General features: G+C 44.5%; 1 protein-coding gene across 2 annotated transcripts in view; it reads right to left on the bottom strand.

Moving 5' to 3' along the window:
• Positions 1 to 1840: 1840 nt before the first annotated feature.
• The window catches only part of FGF13 (fibroblast growth factor 13), a 273767-nt gene continuing 263108 nt past the window's right edge, over positions 1841 to 12499 (bottom strand). Inside the window, exons 5-6 of one of the 2 annotated variants that reach the window (XM_074147188.1) lie at positions 7691 to 7889; positions 1841 to 6423 (exon numbers count right to left, since the gene is read on the bottom strand). In XM_074147188.1, coding sequence (XP_074003289.1) covers positions 6287 to 6423; positions 7691 to 7889 — 336 coding nt within the window. In that variant the 3' untranslated portion in view covers positions 1841 to 6286. The remainder of the gene's footprint in view (positions 6424 to 7690; positions 7890 to 12499) is intronic. The other variant, XM_074147189.1, reaches the window with a different exon arrangement.

Below are 12499 nucleotides of genomic sequence, written 5' to 3'. Positions count from 1 at the left end.
ACTTGTCACTGCCCTCCATCTGGATTTCAAGCCATTGAGTACCACCCTCTGGGTGTGGCCATCCAGCCAATTCCTTATCTACTGAACAGTCCACCCATCAAATCTGTATCCCTCCAATCTGGCAAGCAGGATGTTGTGAGGGACTGTGTCAAAGGCCTTACTGAAGTCCAGACAGATCACGTCCATAGGTCGTCCCGTCTTATCTACTGACCTAGTCACTATCATAGAAGGCCACTAGGTTAGTCAGGCACGACCTGCCCCTAGTAAAGCCATGCTTGCTATCTTGAATCATCTCCGTGTCCTCCATGTGCCCAAGCATGGCATTTAGAAGGATCTGTTCCATGATCTTCCCAGGCACGGAGGTGAGGCTGACGTGTCGGTAGTTCCCAGTTCTACCCTTTTTAAAAATGGGTGTGATGTTTCCTCTCTTCCAGTCTGCAGGGACTTCACCTGACTGCCATGACTTTTCAAATATCATGGAAAGATAATGTGTAATGCTGAGAAACCCATGGGAGATGAAAGCATTCCTCCTGCCCCTCCTGCTGTTGAGTTTAGGTGAGAAATGCCAAATGTACGTTGGGAAAAAAAAATCATAGAATCACACAGAATCACAGAATCTTGGTTGGAAGGGACCTTTGAGATCGTTGAAGAGATCATCAAGCCTGTGGGTGCTTGAAAGTAATTTTCCATACGTGGCATTTAAGAATCTTAACTTCTAAATCATTATTAATGATCTTTGAAGGGAATCCTATAAACTGTTCTCCAGTTCCTGATGAGATGGAATAATTTATTACTTCAGTTTCTCTGATTCATGTAAAACGTGTTTCAAATTTGGATTTTTCTTTAATATTTAAACTTCCCCCTGAGAGGAGTGGCAGAAGGGCAGGGTGATTGAGTGCCCCCCCAAACTGATGTGGAATGTACCCAAAGCAGGGTAAGCTCTGTGACTGGAGCCGATAAACAATACAAGCCATCACGCACAAGCAAACCCAGCTTGTTTCAGGGCCCCACTCTCCAAAAGACCTTGGTGCCAACGTGCCAGGAAAGGGCAGGGCCCCAGAGCTCTGCTCGCTCATGCCAGGGAAGAGAATTTCTTAAAAGTTTACCCCTGGGTTGTGAATTTAAAGTTGTCAAGAACTTCTCCCCGACAAAAGAGCTGAAAAAAATCCCAAAGCTGGTGTGATTCAGGGTAAATTGTGTGGTAGCGCTTTTTTTCCCAATAAAACCATTTATTTTAAATGGGCTTTCTACTATTCTTTACTGTCATTTTTGCAGAGCCTAAGTCAGACAAAACTATGGTGGTGCTTTATCTTGGTCTTACACCGTGTAGGAAACTGAGCACCAATATTTAGAGTAGCCATTCCCTGAGCTGGTAAAATGCATCACACTTTCTGTGTCCTTCATGGGCCATGGTGAGGCTACAGCGACTGAAGAAGGATCCATCTGCGACGGTCCTGTCTTGACCACTCAAGTTCCCCCTCTCTGATTCAGAAAGACTTAGGGAAAGGACAATGATAACACAGAAGGGTATATATTCCAAGGATATCCCAACTCTGAGGGTGCCAGAGCCCTGGAACAGGCTGCCCAGAGAGGCTCTGGAGTCTGCTTCTCTGGAGATATTCCAAACCTGCCTGGATGCATTCCTGTCCAACCTGCTCTGGGTGACCCTGCTGTGGCAGGGGGGTTGGACTAGGTGATCTCTGAAGGTCCCTTCCAACCCCTACTGTTCTGTGATCCTGTGAAAGCTAAGCAGTGGCATGGTGCACCAGTGCTGGAGTGGAGAACTCTTAAGTAGCTGCAGTGATAAAAATCAGAGCCCAGACAAGAGGGAGTCTGTTTTAGACAGAATTATTTATTAGAAGATAGGAGGTTGTTACGTACAGATTCTGTCCTGCAAAAGTGTCCTGGTCACGGATATGTCAGGGAGACGTTTAAACCCGTTAGAGCTGGCTCCGGTCTCCACGCTGAGATACTCAAGACACAGCAGAGCTCTGCCAGACCTGGCTCTCATGCTGGTGCTCAGCTGGGGAGAGGTCTGGCGTACCACAACATCCCTGAGCTCGTTACACCGTCTTTATCCCACTGGGAAACCCGGCCCGTGGTCTGGAAACCAGCGGTGGGGACACCAGACGGTGCTGCAGAAGGGGCACCATTCTTCCCTGGGATAACTTGGAGATATTTTCCCCAAGTAGGGAATTGTCTTCCATCGTGCCAGCGATGAACACGGCTGAGCAAGTGGCTACGGAGATACAACCATGCTATGAGGTAGCATGAGGTAAATGCAAAGGAAAAAAGAAAAGAAAAAAGAAAGATTCTCTGTGGTACAGAGAAGAGCTCTTCCGGGTTGGATGAGCTCACCTCAAAACCAGGCCAAGCAGGCAATGCCTGAGCCCCCTGCAACGACCTCCGAGAAAGCAGCTCTGACAGGTGGATCACAAAAAAGCAGCAATTTTGCCTCATAATAGTTATGCTCCTAGCAGTATTCCTACCAATTTCATGGATGACCTGTTTTCTTTTGGGTTGGCAGGTAGTACTTGTCAGTATTTGTCTTGCCTTTCGTAAGGCCTCCACACGGCCCCTGTTGCGGCTCAGGCCTTTGCCAAGGGAAGCTCAAGTGAACCAGAAAGCTCCTGTGCTGGTTTTGTGCCTCCTGAGCCAACTCCAGCCCTGTGGTATGCTTGGAGCATGGGCAGCATCGGTGGAGAGGCAGGGACAAGAGAAACCGCAGATGAAAGGCATCAGCTGCCAAACCTTCTGCAGATGTGGCCATCTTCTGGAACCAAGCCTTCTGCAGATGTGGCCATCATTTGTGGCTCATGGCCAGCGTAGGGCTTAGTTTCATACCAGCCCCTGGGCTTTGTCCTTATTCCAGGTGTGCATCTTACCACACTCTGCCACTGTGGATGTGGCAGAGCAAAGTGGGTTGACCAGCGGCTATAACTTTTCTTTTGATAGACTACCATCAATATGGACGTTTTTCCGACATCTAGCGCATTTCTTAAAGGGAGGTATTACCTAGGAGTCAGCTGTTTAACTTTCTAATTTATGGGTGCTGAAATACTCCAGAGTCTGTCTCCTAAATCTGGTCCTTTGCTGAAGCCACATTCTTGTCTACCCAAGACTGGTTGGGTCACAATGTCACCTTCACTCCACTGTCTGCAAAGGTGCGTTTGACTCTTATTTCTCCCTGTTAAATCTCAGTCTATGGCTCCAAAGGCCCCTTCCAACTCTAACCATTCTATGATTCTATGATTCTATGTACGACCCTGGGCATAAATCCCCCACTTTGCCCATAGTGTCCACAAGCTATTGTCTCCTATTAGGACTCTATCAAGAGTATTCCCCTTTCAGTCCACAATACCCTGAAGGAAAAGCTATTATTGGGACAGGTTTGTCAGAAATTTCATATAATTTTCAGAAACAGCTGTTTATGGTTTATATATCGCCTCTCATCTTTAATCCAAGGGTGGCTCTTCTTAGCTTGGTATATTAGAAACCTTTGAAACTAGGGACTTGGCAGTGAACGCTCACAGCTGATGCCAACGTCAATACAAAAGATGGGTCAGACTACAGATCTCAGAAGGGACAATTTGTGAGATGAGCATTTTTCTTTCACTGCAGATGACCTTCAAGGTTGGAGGTACTGGATGTGGGGAATAATAGTAAGACTGCAGCTATATAGCAAAGCGGCAGGCCTCCAGTTATCCTCCAGTTATCTTTAGGATAGTAAACTCTCAGCATTGAACTAGCTTTGCCACATTTTTTAATCCGGTTGTATGTTCCTAAGGCACTTGGACTCCTCTTTTGGAACATGCACCCCAATAATTTGGTGCTTGGGGTTGGGAGGGTTAAGAGAACTGTTCTACAAGTGCATACCCCACTTAGTTGAAGGGAAAAAATGCTCTAGACCCATTGAGTTATCAAAACCTGTGGAGCAATCGCAGCCACATCTTCAGTTTTTAAGGATTTCTATGACATTTGTTGTGCCCCCATCTTCTTCACCCTTTGGAAAGGGGCAAGCTGAGGATCCCCTGTGAGGGACAGGCAATACCCTGCTCCAATATGGGAGCTCAGCAGTCAGAGCTCTTTGCCTACTATTTGCCACAAAACAAATCTGGGGGTTTGATCTGAAACATAATTTCCTTCTATCCTTTCTCAGCCCCAGTCTTAAAAACAACATTGTCCCAGCCTGGTCTGAGGTCTAATTCCAACTTGGTCAAGTGGGAGGCACAGGGAGTAGACAGCAGAGTATCTGATTTCAATTTCAGGCTGACATTTATAGGTAGCTTTTTGCCTCCATTTCAATTATTCCCTTCCAGAAATGGTTCGTCACCCATGATGAAAACTTGTTCCTCCTAGGACTTTTTGAACCACCTTGATGAGTGAAGCTCACCTGTCAGAGCTGCCTGGATGTTACAGATGAGGAAAGTTCTCACTGATGTTTTTGGAGAGGGCCATTTTCCCTCCAGAGCATGGGCACAAAAGCAGGAGGCATAAGAGCCTTTTTCCTCCTAGACCAGATAAAGCCGGCCCCTAAAGGGAACCTGCCGTGATGCCCAGCAACCTCCGAGCATCCTCAATGTGCCACCCTGGCAGGAGCGGTGCCTTGGGGACGCCCTGGGCTGTAGGAAGGTGTGCTGCGAGGTGGCTGCAATAAGGGACATCTAACGGGGAGGACAGACACGGAGAAGCTGGAGAAGCTCAAAGCGGAGGAGCGCAATTCGCTGGGGCTCCGGCAGCGCACGGCAGAGGGGCCGTCACCAAGACTTTGTGGCACTTAATCGTCGCTATGTTTTGAGTATCTCGGCTGGGCACGTGAGACCAGTTCTAACAATATCCGAAAAGAAACGACATGCTCTCGTTTGTATAGCGTACGGCATTACAGGGGAATAACCCATTACATAGAAACGTTTTGAACATTAATTCCAGTCTTATAATTTAACTGCCGACCCTTTCCCTTGAAATTAATCATGGATGTACATCATATAATCAAACAAGCTTTTTTAAAAAGTACATCTTAATATAAATAGTTTATTCAGTGCATGGTTGTGTATACAACAAATAATAAACAACTCTTTTTGTACGAGGCAGAAAGCTGCCTGTACAGAACTATGTCAGTTTTGGAGCACAGAATCCAACGATGATTAATGCACAAAATCTTACACATCATGCAACTCTATGCCAATATTCCAACTTTCTCCCATGCAACAGACATGATGACCTAAATGGAAACCTAACTACATTTTTTTTTTTTTTAAACAATTGTTTCCAATAGCATGTATAAGTATATGTTGTTTAGGGGTAACCTGTCCTAACGCTTCCTCCTACACAATATTCACGTGCCCGTTACAGTGAAAGGACTTTTACAAATAAGACATTTCTTATAAAAAAATTAAGTCACCTTAATTCCACAGTTTCTGTCTTTAGAAAAGAAGCCACAACAATAGTTTAACATGACACACAAAATGGAATTAAGAGAAATCTACACTGGAGGATAATTTTATCCCTTTCTGTTAACTTCCACTTGGGATAACAAAACAACTCAGTTCCTACAGACTGGGGTTAGCACAAGAACTTTACCAGAAACTACAAATCTATAAAAATTTATATTTCGTTGTGTTTAAAACCACAAGAACACTGTTTGCTTGAGCCTGAGACACCAACTCTCAGTTCCAACCCTGATTTTTTAATTATTTTTTTAAAGACATAGCTTTAAAGACCCATTGGAGTTCAGAAATCAAAAAGTTGCACTATTCCAAATTAAAGGATACATTTTTTATCAAGCCTTAGATATAAAACGGTAAGCCAAGGAAACAACAGAGTTTACATATTTGTTTTTTGTTTGCCCCTATAAAACATACAAGCATTAAAATTTCCTTTGAAGAGCAAAAGTGGTCTTTTTCTGAGTTGGAAAGCAAATTCTTATCAGCAGTGAATGCTGTGAAATGTTTTTGTTTCGTATTCCACAAAGCATAGGAGAGAGAGAGAAAGAGAGAGAGAAAAAGAGAGAGAGAGAAAGAGCTGGACATTTCTTCTCCGAGATTTATTCCGCAGTTATGTTTGCTGGCTATCCAAGTGCCTTGTGATATGCACAAGCATATTCTACATTATTGGGGTATATCCTTTGACAACCAGTAGATCTAATGGCTGATAAACGAGTGACCTATGCAAGTTCGGTGGCTTGTCCTGGGCAATTGAACGTTTGGATGAAAGACTGCTAGTAAGAATTCAACTGCATCCAGAGGTAAGGTTCTGTTTAGAGAGCACTTGGCTTGCCTGAACCTGGCTACGTTGACTCGTTTTGGCTCATGGATTTACCCCCATTTAGCACTCCTGAAACGCTTCTGCTTTTTGTCGGGGTCCCACTTCCAGATCTTGAGAACTCTGTGAGATCGTGGAGAGAAGGCTCTTTGTACATGGCCACTGCAAAGCAAAAGAGAGGCGGGACGTCAGCACGCGTTACGGGCCACTCGGTCTGCGGGCGCAAAGTCCGGCGGCGAAACGTTGGGATTTTTCATTCAGCAATGTGCAATGTCAGGAGCGAATGAAAGAAACACAACAAGGAGACCTCTTCCACTTCAAACACTCCCTAAGAACCTCTGAGGTCCTCTTCAATGACATTTTAGAGAAGGGAAAAACCACAGCTCCCTCCCTCTCCCAGTTAAATCACCCTCGTACCCACTGCGCTTACAACTCTACAAGATAGACCTAAGCTGATATAAATCAATATTTCCTTATTAACAGTGACGTAGCACTGCCAACAGCTGTGATTTGACCTGTTACTAGTATATGTAGCCTAAAAAGGTGGGTGCGAAAATGGAATTTCAGTCTTCTATTTCCTTTGTTTTCACACACATTAGCAGCGAGGATCAACCTCAACCTCGGCATGAGTTGTTAGTAACACCTAGTCCTAAGTGTAGGCTGCCAAACTAGTCCAGCATCCACCCAGGGCTATGCACCTTTGAAATATCCTCTCTGATTTCAAAATGACACTGCCTTAAACGGCTACCTAAGAGCATAACACAGAAGTAGGCGGCTTCTTTCCTCTTAAGGAAGGAGCATATGGAAGGTAGCTCTTCTGGAGAAAAGGAGCACCTCCATAAGTCAATGGAGATCTCCCCCTGCATTGACCAGAGAGTCTCAGATCCTTCAGTTAACTGGGGTGAGTCTAGGTCCTGGCTTTTAATACACAGCGGTATATGTAAGCCACATTACCTTTACTAATATGTGCTGATGCCACATATTATTACCATCACATACCTTTAATGTCATGTGCTGATGCCACATTAATTGCGGCACTGCACATTAGAGTTTTATCTCAGGCCAAAAGAGACAAACAAACATCTTGTAACATAAAGCGCAGATTGACAAGCCATACAGCAAGTCGCTGATGGCCTGTGAGCAGATGTTTGAGCCATTCCAGGTAAAGCCTTTGTTATCTATCATGGAGACATTGTGGACTTCGGGCACAAAGAAACTAATATGTGTATTTGGTTAGATTAGAGAAATGCAGAGATAACGTAGAGGAACCTAAGAAAAGCAGCTCTGGCCACATTAACAGTGTGTTACAGAACATTATACTCCTGTTCTATAAGTAGCTGAACCCTTCAAATATGTATGCACAGATATTAAACATCTCTGACACAAGACAATGTCAGTTCAGGTAGATGGAGCAAACCCAGGCAATTACCTTTTAATGGTTTTGGAAGGAAGTGTGCTGCGGGTTTATTTTTCTTCACGTGGTTTCCTTTCATTATTTCTCCTTCTTTGTTAAGACCCAAATACCAACCCCGGCCAGACTGTTGCTGTCTGTAGATCATTGAAGAATACGTCACATAGTAGTTCTCAAATACTGATTCTTTGAACTTGCATTCAGGTGTAAAATGTTCCTGTAAGAGAGCAACAGATCAATATGTGCAGTGCTGAATCTCACATCAGTTAATGAAAAAGCATCCAATATTCATTGCTTTCCCAACGGTTAAAAGACATACCTCTCACCCTCCACTATCCAATTATGAAACACGGGCCCTAAAAAGTATTAACAAAAGAGTAACACAATTTGAAACCCGTGAAATGACGCTGTGAGCGGCTCAAAGTAGCATAATAAAATCTTTTTGGACACCGAGTAAAAAGTCTAAGTGAAGAATTATCGATCGATGCAAGTAATGGATACTAGGCAGACACAGCCCTGATGCCAGCCCCAAGGCACCAGCTGTGGTCCAGCCCCACAGGCCAGAAGCCAGGCCACGTAATGCCTTTGTGCATTAACTCCTGCCCTTAACTGCTTAGGAGGAAAGTGCGATAAAAATCCAAAGCCAGGATGCCATGAGTAAACGGTCGTCTCTTACTAACCCAGCAATATTACGTTAGCTCGTAGCAGCTGCCTTTTTGGTCTGATCTATGCTCTTTCTCTGCCCAGCGTATCATCCACTGAAAGCCCAGCTGTCCCGTGCAGACATTAGCCTCTGCTTTGGGACTGGCAAGAGTTAAACGGTGCCGCAGCTGAAAGCATATAGGATCAAGCTTTAGTCTTCACGTTGAATTGCACTGCTTCTTTTGGGGAGATGGTGTTGGGCTAACAGTTAAAATAACGAGCAATAATCCAGGAGAGAGACTTTTTCTTCCAGCCAGCGGCTTTCCCTGCGCAATGCTCTTGATTCAATCGATACTTTTTGGTCCTATTTCCCAGATTCAAAAAAGGATATGGACATAAAACACTGGTCTTGGAGGGATCCAGGTCCAAAACACCAGTCCTGACAGCACCATTCAGATGCATCTTAAGGCCTCCGGTTGCTTCAGCATTTTTAACATTCCAAGTTCTGACCACATCTCACCTATGGATCCCTAGAAGTCCATAAAATATGAAAGAGGAAGGGCTTGGTCTGGTGATGCAGATGTTAATATCACAATCCTGCCTGTGGTGGCGCCGCACAGCAGGCAGCTGGTCTTTCCTTGGGAAGGCAGACGCCTTCAGTGGAGCTGCCCTACAGCGGCGTGAAAGGAAGGAGGAAAAATTGTGCTTGCATAATGATTGTAATTTTGAGTTTAAAAAAAAAAATGAACGGAAATTAAATGTCTCAGGAGCTTAAGATGTTCTTATTTAGTTTCTCAAATATTCTGGTGTGAGAAAAAGAGGGTATTTAAGAAAAAAACACCACTGTGCATTTTCTGCACTTCTTTTGCCATTTTGTCTTCTCATAGGAGAAAGAAAAAAACCTCCCATCCTCTGACTGGCGTTTGCTTCAACAAAGAATGTGAAGTAAGCAATTTTCTTCTTTTTTTTTTTTCTTCTTCAAGCTAATTGGCTGTTATTTAGTTAATTGACGATTGGTTTCAATTGCTGTCAAGCGGAGACAGTCACTGCATTTTTGCAAGATTTCTAAATAAAAGCCTTCCATCACTGTACCCTGCCCAGCGCTAGCCATGTTAACAAAGACTATTGCATGTGTATCATCCAATTAGCAGCAAAATGGAAAACTACAGTGCTCCCACCGGAAGATTATGGTTTATGTGCAGTAATTTGGAGCTGTTTCGGGTACAAAAAGGCTGCTTGTACACAGCGGCAGAGGGTCAGATTGCAAACACAACCACAACATTTACTCTGGCTCTCTTAGGCAGCAAGTTAACCTCGGCACGAGCAGCAGGAGCCAACAGCTGGCAGAGTCCCTTGAAGCAGAGGGACAGAAACAGTGGGGAAACAGAGAGAAAGATTCTAAAAACTCCTTCACCCCTGATTTTTCCCTTGGCTGGGAGGCTTGTGATACCAAGCCGTAGTGATGGTACACACCAGCCATCCCCCATGAGCATCACAGACAGCAGTCCCCTCCCTGAAGCATCTCATGATTCAGCAAAAACTGCCACGACAGTGATTTCTAGGGGTTGACCTCTCTGCAGAGAGGAACCTGGGAGTCCTGGTGGACAACAAGTTGCCCATGAGCCAGCAATGTGCCCCGCTGGCCAAGAAGGCCAATGGTCTCCTGGGGTGCATTCAAAAGAGTGTGGCCAGCAGGTCGAGGGCGGTCATCCTCCCCCTCTGCTCTGCCCTGGTGAGGCCACATCTGGAGAACTGGGCCCCCAGTTCAAAAAGACCAGGAACTACTGGAGAGAGTCCAGCTGAGGCTACAAAGATGATCAGGGGACTGGAGCATCTCTCTGATGAGGAAAGGCTGAGAGCCCTGGGACTGTTCAGCCTGGAGAAGAGAAGACTGAGAGGGGACCTCATCAGTGCTTAGCAATATCTAAAGGGCAGGTAGCAAGAGGATGGGGTCAGGTTCTTCTCAGTGGTGCCCGGTGACAGGACAAGGGGCAACGGGCACAGACTGGAACATGGGAAATTCCTTCTGAACATGAGTAAAAACTTCTTCACTTTGAGGGTGCCAGAGCCCTGGAACAGGCTGCCCAGAGAGGGTGTGGAGTCTCCATCTCTGGAGATATCCCAAACCCACCTGGATGCATTCCTGTCTCTGGGCGACCCTGCTTTAGCAGGGAGGTTGGACGAGATGATGTCCAAAGGTCCCTTCCAACCCCTGCCATTCTGTGATTCTCACGACAAGCAGTGGGGCACAGAAACAAAGACACCTTTCTGCAACATGCTCAGTTACCATGTCAAATTCTCTCCCAATTTTTCCAGCACCAAAAGCAGACCCACCTCATTCCCCTGACTGGCTTGGCACAGAATTGTGCCGCTTTCTCTTGACTGACGTCTGCTTAATTCCTCGGCTACGGCTGCAGCTTCAGAAAGGTGCTGCATGGTGGGAAAGGCATCCTCCTTGCCAAATAAAAGTTGGTCCCACGTGAGCGGTTTGCAGAAGCTGCAGTGCTCTGCTTGCTCCTGAATGCTAAGCAGCTGCTTACCTTTTGCAAGTGTTTGTTCCCACCCATCACTTGCCTTGAGTTTCAACCCGATGCGTGTCCTTCCCACTCATTAAAAATAGAATCAGGGAGGAGAACTGCAGAGGGAAGCTCTTAATGAGGAATGCTAGCAACCATGCTCTTGATTTGGGGGTATTACAATTAAAAGATACCTTTCCGAGCATGGCAAGTCCATGTGCTAACCCAACTGGGTATTCCAGGCTTCTGACAGGGCTTCCATCAGCACATCAGTTCAAAACATAGGGCAGAACAGCAAGTGCAAAAATGGCCATTGTGTTATCTTTGCTGGCAAATTCTTTGCTAACGTACTGAGGAAGTGTCAGTTAAAGCTGGGAGAAGGCTCAGTGCCACAATGAAAGCCCATCTCTTCCAGCTAATATAGTCAATCCTATTGAAAATTTATAAATATAATTAAGTGTTGAATTCTAAGACCATTTTTTCCTGTCTCTTAGCTGTCCTCTTTGTCTATCTTTGCAATGAAAATAATTCAAATGAGTTCTGAGAAGTCCAATGTTATGAATATCTTGTTATGCAAAAGATGAAAAATGGGTATTTATGTGAAATAGTATTTCAATCTCAGCTTACCTCAGAAGTCAGGGATGATGGCACCTACATGACAGTAAATCGCACTCACCCAAGTCCTTCACACATGCACCCTAACAATGAATGAAGGAAGGAATGAATGAATGAACGAATGAATAAATAAAAGTTAAAGAAAGTGCTGGATTCACTGTAGTCATGACTCAGCCATGCTTAAGTAAGCAAGAAGATGAACTGTCAGGAGCTTCTTCTTGGTTTTGAGCTGATCAGCTGAACTACCGAAATGTTTCTTCATGAATAGATCTGCAGCTGCATTAAATATGTGAAAAATAATTGCAAAAGAATAATTTGGTGTATGATAATTTGGTAAAAAGGCCCTGTAGCAAACACTTAGAGTGGCTGTATTTCCATGCAGCTGACTAGATTACATCTAAAATAATCCAGTCTCTCCCATACAAATACTGCATGACGGGTATGCCAAGGCTGAAAGCTAAAATACTGTAGAAGCAAAGCTGGAATTCTTCCTGCTCTAATTGTGCAAAAGCCAAAGACCATCCAAATTATCAGCCATCACACCCACCTACACTGCAGGACTAATATTTATTCTTCTGGCCCCCAAATGATCATGACCGAGGAATTCAGGCTTCCCATAGACAGAAAATGGGAAATCTGCTTTTGAAAAGGTATTTAGTGCCTTCAAATTTCTGTCCTATTATAGAAGCCTCTCGTCAGGGTGGCTGTAGGCACAGCGCACGTAAGAGGGCAAAGATGTTTCCTCTCTTCTATTTATTGCATCTGTATTTGCATTATGGATACCATCAGCAGGGGACATCACTAAATACTTTATGGAGTAGTAAGTTTAAGTCATCAGGTCAAAACTGAGTTCGTTAAATGTCTATATATAACTATATTTTGAATGTCCTGCAGCTACCCTACAGCAGTAGACCAGAATAATCACAGATTTTACTCAGATGGATTTAGTGCTAGAACGATGAATAACAACAAGAAAAAAACAAAACAAACCAAACTTTGAAAAGTGTTTGGGAAAAGTATTGGGTACTTGGGAAAACTTAGAAAGTGTTCTTAT

Source organism: Numenius arquata, chromosome 5 (assembly GCF_964106895.1).
Source record: "Numenius arquata chromosome 5, bNumArq3.hap1.1, whole genome shotgun sequence".
Taxonomy (NCBI): Eukaryota; Metazoa; Chordata; class Aves; order Charadriiformes; family Scolopacidae; genus Numenius; species Numenius arquata.
Note: the sequence above shows the minus strand (reverse complement) of the source record. Positions and strands in the feature narration are given on the sequence as shown.